The sequence below is a fragment of the Theropithecus gelada genome, chromosome 3 (assembly GCF_003255815.1).
Source record: "Theropithecus gelada isolate Dixy chromosome 3, Tgel_1.0, whole genome shotgun sequence".
Lineage (NCBI taxonomy): Eukaryota > Metazoa > Chordata > Mammalia > Primates > Cercopithecidae > Theropithecus > Theropithecus gelada.
Window position 1 is genome coordinate 113,673,031 of NC_037670.1, and position 11,227 is coordinate 113,684,257.

The 11,227-nt window shown below is 35.0% G+C and overlaps 1 protein-coding gene across 3 annotated transcripts in view; it reads right to left on the reverse strand.

Annotated features, from left to right (window-relative positions):
* The window catches only part of CFAP69 (cilia and flagella associated protein 69), a 66,741-nt gene that overhangs the window by 37,052 nt on the left and 18,462 nt on the right, over positions 1-11,227 (reverse strand). For 2 of the 3 annotated variants that reach the window (XM_025379534.1, XM_025379532.1), the window contains exons 5-9: positions 9,527-9,603; positions 6,524-6,622; positions 2,913-3,062; positions 2,630-2,807; positions 502-625 (exon numbers count right to left, since the gene is read on the reverse strand). In XM_025379534.1, the coding sequence (XP_025235319.1) occupies positions 502-625; positions 2,630-2,807; positions 2,913-3,062; positions 6,524-6,622; positions 9,527-9,603 (628 nt within the window). The remainder of the gene's footprint in view (positions 1-501; positions 626-2,629; positions 2,808-2,912; positions 3,063-6,523; positions 6,623-9,526; positions 9,604-11,227) is intronic. The other variant, XM_025379533.1, reaches the window with a different exon arrangement.

Here is an 11,227-nt window from a genome sequence, read left to right on the forward strand (position 1 = left end):
CTCATCAGAAACAACAGACTCCAGAAGACAGTAAAACTTTATCTTTGAAATGCTAAACAAAAACTTTTCAGCCTAGAGTTCTATATTCAATGAGCATAGACTTTAAGAATTAAGATGAATTAAATATATTTTCAGATAAAAAGAAAACTAAGATAATTTGTTGCCAGCAGCCAGCAGGTTTGCACCACAAGAAATTATAAACAAAGTTCTTCCAGTGAAAGAGAAATGATGCCAGATGGAAACTCAAATCATCAAGAAGGAAAGAAAAGCATAAGTGGTAAATACGTGTATAAATCACATAATATGAAGAAGATTCCAAATTTCCAAAGGATTGCAAAGAAGAATTGGCAGAGTGATAAGCATACTGGTGACCATCATGATATTACAGCATAACTTAGCATTACAACAAAATACACAAATATTACAACATAATATAGGACTTCTTTCACCCACGCCCACCACTTCCACAATTAAAATTAATGCAATTTGATTCATACTTACAATCATTGGTGCTTCAGGATTTTGAGCTATAATTGTAGTGATCACTAATATGTCATTTCTAAGCTGACGGTCATAATGACTGAAACCTCTCATAAACAGATTTGTAAATACTTCCTTCAAAGCCCTAGAAAGTAAAATCGTATTTTAAAAACTATATTGTTATGCACTAAATGTTTGCGTCCTTCCAAAATTCATATTTTGAAATCCTAACCCTCAATGTGACGGTCTTAGGAGTGAGGTCTTAGGGAGGTAATGAGCCCTCGTGAATGGAATTAGTGCCCTTATAAAAGGGACTCCAGAGAGCTGTCTCACTCTCTTGCCTCCATGAAAGGATACAAGATATCAGCAGTAAGCAATCCAGACAAGGACCCTCATCAGAACCCAACCACACTGGCACCCTGCTCTTAGAATTCTAGCCTCCCAAACTATGAAAAATAACTTTCTGTTGTTTACAAACCACCCAGTTTATGGTACTTTGTTATAGCAGCTCAAACTAAGACATACTTTTATGGAAATACTACCTGAATGTCTATCAACAAAATCTCCCTTTTTTATTATACTATTGATTTGAATGTATCTTTAACATTTTTTACACTTCGAAATCTGCCTCTAATTCTCTATGTACCAGATAAGAATCCACTAAACCAGTCTATTACACATGGTGGTCAAAGTGACAGCTCTATAATACATTCAATCATGTCATTTTCCTTTGTAAAACCATTTAAAGACTATTCTTTGTTCTTCGGATTAAGTCCTACCTCCTTAACAAGCAAGGCTTATTAGGCCTTTCATGTTATGGGCCCTGATAACATTGTTAGCCTTATCTCTCACCATTGTAGTCTGTTCCTTCTGCTCTCACCATACTGAATTCTAGTTTTCCGATTTTGCTAATTATATTTTCACTTTTTTTCCCTGTCTAGGACGCTCTCTGCATGCAAAACTTTTCTGTGTTACCAAGTCCTGTTTGTCATTCAGTTACTAGACTTGAGTTCATTAGGAAGCAGTTATGAATTCTCCAACTCTGAGTTAGGTTCCCTTGTATTAATAGTAGACATTTGTTGCTTTGCCTCCTGGGACCTACTTGCCCTTTTTATAAGAACAGCATTCTTATTTTTATTTAGGCATTTAGTCCTTCCTGACTTTTGCTCCTGTGAGGCGGCCTTCAGCTGCCTTTTCACCACTCAGAGCATTTTTTCTTTTGGCATTAATAAATCACTGTGGAATGGGCATTTGACCAATATTAGACCATTCAGGGCCAAACTGGACTCAATTCAAAGACTTTTCTCTGAGCCTTCAGGATAGCAAGGTTTCTCTTCTGCTTGATTTGAGGTTGAGATGATGTGATCCCAGACTTCTTAGGTCTTACTACATAGGCTTGGGTATGAAGCCAACACCACGGAAGACAATGTAGAGAGGGGGGGACCAAGTCCTAATATCTGCTGATCCCTGAATAAAGCTGTACATCAAACCAGTTTTATCCTTGACTTTGTAGTTAAATAAGCCATAAATTTTCTATGTTGCTTTGATCAGTTGGGTTTTTAGTCACTTGCAAACAAAAATGTGCTGATTGACCTTCTTCTGAAGAACATGTACATCTTACAATAATCTGTTTCATAACATTTAGTATGTTCTCTTTTAGTCCAAGCACAATGTAAATTCCACGAATGCAAAGACAATATCTGTATTGTTTTCAGTGGTATTTCTATGGCTTAATACTGAAGCTGGCATAGAGCAGACAATTATTTGTTGAATAAGTGAAGAAGCAACTTGAAGGCTTACATTTTGTTGCTAATGCTTACTGCAATATCTGGAAGATAGTAAGCACTCAATAATAGATTCACTGGATAAATAAATGAAATCGTTCTTCTAAAGTCTAATTTTACTTTATGTATATTCTAAGGTATAATTTAGTGTTAAGAAGCTACTTCAAGAGCCTTCCACATAGAAAAGTGTGGCTTGTTATTGTGCAGATTCATTTATACCATGGCACAAAGAAGATGTCCTGAAACATAGCCATTACATGAATCTAAAACATAATTGAACACAGATTCAAACAAATATGTTAGTTATGTCACTGGCTATCATTTTAAGATTAAAAGAACATTCCTATCTAATCACATACACTTACAGCAAACATTCCAAGTTACTAAGCTGTTGTATGACTTCTTCTTTTGAAGACTTTTCCAACAAGTTCCAAAGTATTTCTGATGAACGAAATAAAAGCTGTCCAGAGGGATCTGGGTCATTGAGGTGAGTACAGATTCCACTGGCTGCTTGTGCTTTCATCATTATAGTACAATTAACTTCTGAAAATAAATTTTAAACATTATTTTTGCTTTACAACATTGACATTTTTAGACAGAAACAAAAGTAGTTGACAATGAAGTGTTTAAACTTAATAATATACAAACCAGAAGTCGAGAGATGCTGCAGAACTTTAAGTACCCAAAGTTTCTCAACAAGTTGATGTTCAAGCAAGGTGATTGACTGGACCATTGTTTTTGCTAATCCTCCAACTTCAGCCATTTGAATCTTGTATGATGAACTTGCTTGCTGGTAACCTAACAACAATTAGTTAATAAATACAAACAGTTATCTCACAGAATGATCATTAAGACAAAAGAATGAGTAATTTATTATTAAGCAACAGCAAGAACAACTTTTCAAAAGTGTATGGAATTTATGAATTGTGCAGCATAGGGATGAGCCATACCTTTTTCTGTAAAGGGGCATATAGTATTTTAAGCTTTGCAGGTTATAAGGTTTCTTGTCAACTACTCAGCTCTATAGCACATTGTGGCAAGAAAGCAGTAATAAACAGTACAAATATAAATGGGCATGGCTGTGTTCTAACACAATTTTGTTTTCAGTGGGCCTAGTTTGACCTGGGACCCAGGGTTTGCTGATCCCTGGTGTAGTATTTAAAATAGGACCATGAATTTTGGAAACATCCTAAATTCTAAAAAAGAACAATATTTCTTGTCAGTAGATATGACTTTCTATAATGGAAAATGATTTGATTACAAATACTGAATGTTTTCACTAGTCAGTTTCACTGTTCGGGTCCAATGCATTACTTCAGTACTTTCAAGGGACAACAATTATGTAGTGTCCGCAATAAAATAAGAGGTGAAAAATGTAATGCTACTCTGATAATTGTGAATGAATTTAATGGTATTTTAGGGAAATTTGATTCTTGGTGACACATTTTATAAAAATTCCTTCTGTCTTAGCACCTGTAAGAAATACTAACTCTCCTTTTGATGCAGGTATACAGGTGCTTACCTAACTACATTCAACTAGAGGGATTAAATAAACACCAAAGGGTCCTCATTTACTGAGATGATGCTTTATTTTTTCTTAGTGATCTCACTTATCTAATTCCTTGACTTTTGATTTTTGAGTCCAACTAGATTCCTTAACTTTGCCCTAGTTCTGAGGTATCTGTCAGTTTGTCTTATCTTTCTAAATATGATCTCTGGCTGTGGACAAGACCCTGTCCAATGCTGTGATGAGCTTTCTATGATATGCTCTAGCTACTCACCACATGAATTTTAAAAAGCATTTAAAAAGTAAGAAGAGGAAGATAAAAATTGCCTATATTTTCATCATCTAGAGATAACATTAACATTTTCATGTATTTGTGATATTTTTAATGTATGCATACAATTTTAACAACATACTAGTACACAGAATTTTATATTCTACTGTACTCATTAAACTTTTATTGTAAGCTTTTCCCTGTCCTATAAAACATTTTCTAAAATCATGATTTTTAAGTGCATAATAGTCTATCATATGGATGGACCAAAATGTACTTTATACTTACTGTATCTTTTTCTATTGCTGGTACATTTTAATAGAGGGATATAACACTACTAAAGCTCATGGACTTAATTCCTGTCTCCAGGGCTGTGTCTCTTTCAACTACTGTACTGAGGACTTTTCAGCTGTAGTCCCAGATGTCTGGCCATATCCATTACTTGAAACCAACTGTGTGATAGTGAGAGCACTGATTCCTAATTTTCAGAGCCTGACCAAATCAACCTCACGTCTTTGCCCCATAATACTCCTCTGTCTTAAGTCCTACACCACTTGTCTCCCTTTCTTTTAAGGGCGTCTGTATTTTGCCAAGGTTAACTCTAAGCTTGTGCTCTTAATTCCATCCTCTTGTGCTTTCTTTGAGAATTTCGCCTTCCCATTTCTTTCTTACCAGCTTCTAGCTCTTCTGCCTACAAATGTGATTTCTTCCTATCCTAAAAACCCAAATAACCTTTCTCTGACTGCACTAGCTGAGCTGTTCTCCATCTTTTCTTTTTCTTCACCATCTCATCTTAAGATATATCTGCATTCATGAACTACCACTACTCTCTCAGTCTCAAATCCAGTGTCTCTACTCTCACAATTCTCTGATTCTTTTACGTTGTTGTTGTTTTTGTTTGTTTGTTTTTTGAGACGGAGTCTGGCTCTGTCGCCGAGGCTGGAGTGTAATGGTGCAATCTCGGCTCTCTGCAAGCTCTGCCTCCCGGGTTCACGTCATTCTCCTGCCTCAGCCTCCCGAGCAGCTGGGACTACAGGCGCCCGCCACCACGCCTGGCTAATTTTTTGTATTCTTTTTAGTACAGACGGGCTTTCACCTTGTTAGCCAGGATGGTCTCGATTTCCTGACCTCGTGATCCGCCCGCCTTGGCCTCCCAAAGTGCTGGGATTACAGGCTGAGCCACCGCGCCCGGCCAATCCTCTGATTCTTTAATCCTGCCTCTGCCCTGACCACTGTATATCAATAGATCTGTCAAAGATTAACTACAACTTTTCAGGTGTCACATTGACTTGGCCTTTTAACTCTTCGATTACAGAAAACTCTGCAGCATTTGACACTGAGACAACTTCCTCCTCCTTTGTCAAATATTTCATTCATTGGCACACAAGACATGGCAGTCTTTAGGTTTTCTTCCTCCTCTTTGAACCTCCCTTCACTGCCAATTTCTTTTAATCATTTTTTCCAAACCTCAGTATGGACACTCTCCATGTCATTTTTCATGCCTTGCTGCTTATCTGTTTTATCTCTTGGCAAACTCAACCATTCTGGTGGCTTTTCAACTCTATTTGGGTGGATTCCAAACCTGTATTTCTGGTCCCTGTTGCTTTTAGTATCCAATATCCTTTATCTACCAAGACACTCCTACCCATCTATCTCATCAATAGTTCAAGTTGGACATTTAAGAATCTCCTTATTCATTTCTCTAGTTTAGCTGTTGTTTCATTTTTTTGTTTTACTTTTTGACTTACTTCTGTTTTCCCTGAATTTCTTTTTTTTTTTTTTAAATTGTCCTTTTTTAATTGACTTCTGGTTCCCATTTTTCCTTAGTCTTAAATAATCTTTCTTTTGAACTACCATAGACTCTTATTTCCACCTATATTAAGAATCATTTAACTTAAGAAGTTATTGTTTATATCTTCTCTCCCTTCCTGGATCGATTAGAAATTATGGAAACTATGAAGGTAAGAAGTACATCTTAACATTATATCCTCACAGTGCACATGCCACTGTCTTGTTCCTGCCCAATTCAGTGTGGTTCACTTATCACTATATATTAAGGCCCCTTAGCTATAACACACAGAACTATTTTCCCAAACATGATGGAGAATGGCCCTGGTATTGGTAGTTTAACATTTAACTGAGTGGGGGCAGATATTATAAATAATTATAAAGTGTTTAAAAAATAATTTTATCAATAGCATTACATAATAGTAACATTTATGATTATTAATAAACTAAATTGGGCATCACTTTACAAATTTGTTCATATTTAGCATCAGAATAAAAATATGCAAATCAAAAACTGAAAAATACATATATAACTTTTAAAAGATGACCGAAGAGATCAAGACTACAAAAACAGTTTTCTTTTTAATGTGTTACATTTATGAGCCCACTGTGTCTGTCAAATTCAAAGAGAAATGAGAATGTTCTGTTTTCTAAATACACAAGTTATCACTGAAAGACCATTGTAAACTTCACCTGGAATATGCTTCTTTGGTGGTTCTGCATGATAAAAATCAACAATACACTTACAAATTTGTATCCTCAATTCAGAACTTGGTATTTTCATTAAGTCACCTGCCAGAAAGATAAACAGGTGCTACTTAACAACACTGTCATAAGCTTATTTGTAGAATTTAGGCATAAAATGTTAATAATATGATGATTATTAACAATATTCTCAGAGATTCAAAGTGGATCATGTTCAATTTATATACATATTTTTATACATATGCTCACACATATACATACATATACATATAAACAGTACCCTGAATCCATCCTTATACATTTGGCCCCTCAATCAATTCAGCCTCTCCTTTCTAGGGAGAAAAGAATGATGATTATTAACACAAATCCTAGAACCAGACTGTCTAAGATTAAATCTGGCTCTGCCATTTACTACTCATGTAAACTTGTGTCTTACTTTTCTCATCTATTAAACAGGTATAACAATAGTTACCACATTTAAGATTGTTGTGAGGATTAAATTAGCTAATATGAGAAAAGGGCTGAGAAAAGCATCTAGCATATTGTAAGTTCTACATGTGCTAGATACTATTATTACTTTGACAAGATATGGGTTAGCATTTAATTTTTTGCCTTTACTAATGCGTTCTTTGCTTAGAGAAGTTCCAGGTGAACTTTGCTCTTCAATTTGTTGGCAGACTGGAAGAGAGTGAGTTTTTAGGCAGCTGCCCCACAGGCAAGGATAATAGTTTTATGTTCAAGCTGTCTGCGTGGGGTTGGCGAATAGGAAGGTTCCTTTTCAGTCATATCTAAACTACAATTAAATTGGCTTCAGCCTGTATTTCAAACTGGATTTGCATCTACTCTGTTGAAGTCCTATAAACATGATCCTCAAGGGTATCTCAAAATGATCTGTGGGACTATGGAAATGATCCAGGTTCTCTGAATGCCCGAGGACAGCTGTAGTCAGTGATACCGACCTTAGAACTAAACTAGAACTGGTTGGACTCTCTGAGGGTAAAAGAATAATTAGCAATTCCTCTTTTGCATTAGCCCTTGCAAGATGCTCATCTCTGGAGGTGGTTAGCAAGTGGGGTGGCAAGTGGACAGAATGAGAAAGCACAAAGGAAAGCCTGACCCTAGCTTCAGGAGAATCTCTGCAAAAGACATCACTTAAAAAAGACAGTTTTAAGATTATTCTAACTCTAAATTTTATTTTTTGGACTGTTCTTTTGGAGTTGCAAAATCACTACTTAGGTTTTAAAAATTTTACACAACAGGAACAACTAAGCTTTTCCAACAAGACTATCCAAATATGCAGGCTTATGGGAAATTCTAGGGTCTTTCATCTGCTTTTCCACTGTTTTAGTTTCTGTAAATTTAGATAATTTATCATAGCTTCCTGTTTCATAATCTCAGGGCAGAGTACCAACTTCTTCCCTCATCCATTTCCAGAATCTTGCTTCTGAGTCAGAAATATCTATGTATCATTTGGAGGAAAATGTAATATAACTTATTAGCACACAGTAGAAACTGGAAGTTCTTACTAAAATCATGAAGAGTTTTTGTTCAACATTTCATCTTCTATACAATTATTTTAGTTTAAACTAATGTTTCCAGCCATTAAAAAAAACCAGGAGACAGAAGAGCAGTACTTGCAGTCAGTAATCAGCAAAGGAAACTCATTTAAAGTTAAGAGTTCATACTGTTGTCATATGAGATAGTAACATGTTGTGCAGGCAGGGTACCAGTCATTGAGCAAAGAACAAGCTGACACTCAGTAAAAAATTGGCCTATATTTATAATACAAGTGACTGTCAACACTTTTGGAAGCAATATTTAAAAATAATGGCAACAGGGGTATTTTTAAAAATGTTACCAACAAAAACTACACTTTTTCTCTGTTAATACTACCATGTCCTCTTTTGAGTTGGCTTCTCGTTGTAAATTTCCACTGATGATAGAGATTCACATAATTAAAAATTCCCATATTTCTGAACCTGCCTGCTCCCTAAGGTGTTTTTCTTTAAACTGCCCCCCTCATGTTTAACCTAATCTCCACAACACCTTCACCTACTCTGGGCTGTAGAGTAGGTGAACCCTAGGTAGTTTTCCCAAAGTAACTAAAATTAAAAACTATAAAACCTACTGAGATATAAAAGGGTTAGTGTCTATGTTAAAAATAAAAATCCTTTTTTTTTCTTCATTCCAGTTGAATCTCTAACATCTTTCTATATGGAGTGTAATGCTGGGAACATCACTACTCAGCAAATATTTTTAAAGATGCATTGGATCAATTGTGTATCTTTTATTCCTCCTGTACAAATAAAGACCTAAACTAGTAAGTATCGATTTAATGTACGATTTGTTTTGGGAACATGCTGTCATGTCCCAGGAGCTGACTCAAAGAGCCAGTGTTTCCCTGATCTAATTTCCCTGGAAATTGTTTTCTTTCTTTAGAAAATCAAGTGATAACCCGTATGTAAATACCTACCCTTTTATGATACTTTTCATATTTTTGTGTACAAAATACAGGCATCTGCATCTTTATGTGCATTATGCTGAAGTTCTTAATATGCTATCATTTTATGATTTGATTTAAAAATTTAGATCATTTAATGAATAATTCTATGATTGTGGCAATTAAATATTAGAGTTCAAAGTTGAAATGTTTTCGTGATTACTTAAAAAGGGGGATGTATACTTTCTGATTTATAAAAATAGTGAACAAACACTTCATCAAACTAAATAACAATTCATCAAACTACATAACCCGCCTGTCCTTGTACTTAGAAGATGGACTTTTATTGGTATCATGAAACAACCTGAGCAGAATACAATACCAGAATTATCACCATGCACACTGTGATTAATTCACTACCAGGAAACAACAGAAGATCCTAGACATGGAGAAGGAGTCCTCTTAGCGAAACTTGGGGAAAATAGATACTTCCTTGTCAGTAGGACCTGTCATACGTTACATCCGTATACCTTAAGGAAATCTTAACTTACCCAGAAGCGCAATTGAATTAGCAGTATCTTCAGCATAAGTTATTTCATCCGATACTTTCTTTTTCAAAAATGGCAAGCTTCAATAAGAGTGAAGAATTGTAAGAGTAATTTTTAATAAAGTCTTTGATTGAAGCATCATTTGTAAATGGGGGAGAGTTCGTTTCTAAAGAATAAATTAATAATAATATTCTATTCTTTAGCCCTGGGGAATTGACAAGTATTAACTACCAGTTGTAATACATATTATCATAGTTTAATACTATTGTAACTATTAAAAATGTTTCTGGGGCCAGGTGCAGTGGCTCACACCTGTAATCCCAGCACTTTGGGAGGCTGAGGTGGGTGGATCACGAGGTCAAGAGATTGAGATCATCCTGGCCAACATGGTGAAATTCTGTCTCTTCTAAAGACACAAAAATTCACTGGGCATAGTGGCATGCGCCAGTAGTCCCAGCTACTCGAGAGGCTGAAGCAGGAGAATCGCTAGAACCTGGGATGCGGAGGTTGCAGTAAGCTGAGATTGCACCACTGCATTCCAGCCTGGTGACAGAGCGAGCGAGCCTCCATCAAAAAAGAAAAGAAAAGAAAAGAAAAGAAAAAAATGTTTCTAATGAACTGACCAAAAAGCAAATATTATGTTAATTATAAAAATTAAGAAATGGATGTAAAAGGCATAGGTTAAGAAAGTCATTTTGCATCACTTCATGAATTAAAAACTTAGGAACCCTCTTTATCTTTGAGGCCAAAATAGTAATAAACTATAGCTATAATTCTATCAAAGTTAGTACGACATTGGATAATCTGATACAAACCATAGATCTAAGCTCACCAATGACTTAAAAACTGGTTAAGAGCTTTTCCTGAAATTTTCAAAACTCTAGGCAAAATCAATAGTTTATTCATTCTTAGAGATCAGTGCATTTTTCCTTATTAGCTGGGTTAGTAACTATCCACAAAGTAACAGAATGCTTTTGCAGACATTAAGGCATTCAAGTTAAGAAATATTAATTATATTAGAACTGCATTTCACAACTACTATAACCAAAGTTATTTGAAAGTAACTTCTCTATAAATCTTAAAAGATCTGAGGCACATAAACCTGGGTCAGTCTAAATTTCAAAGATAATATAAAAGTTATTTTTTAAATATATCTTGACATTTCATGAGTTCAAAATTTGAACCTCCTGTACTATTTAAAGTACAATATATCCTATATAGAGAGAACTTTTCATTCATATTTTTCAAGAAAAATTAAAGAAGTGGTTGAAAATGGCATTGAGAACTATCACATGAGGATGTATTAATAGCAATATACAGGCCAATTTGAATTTAAAGATAGCTGAAGAGCAAGCTACAAAAAGTACAATTTTATAAATGCCACAGAAGTTCATTTCTAGTGTTTGTCTAAATTTGTCATTTGAAACAAATAACGTATTATATTTGTTATCCAGCTGCTTGTTGGATCTCTAAAGTAAAGGACTCTAAAACTAGTACTTTTTGTTCCCAAACTTTTTCCTTTTCTAGCAAAGGAGGCAACCTGTAAGATAAAGCATCAGAAGAGTTTTCAACCAAAAAGTATATGAAAAAATTAGCATTATACTTCTGATGCAGTGAGAAAACCATACTACTAGGAGGCCAAAATGGAAATATTATTTTATTTTTATTGTTTTTATCTTCCAAAAATGTCTTGAAAAGAGAAAC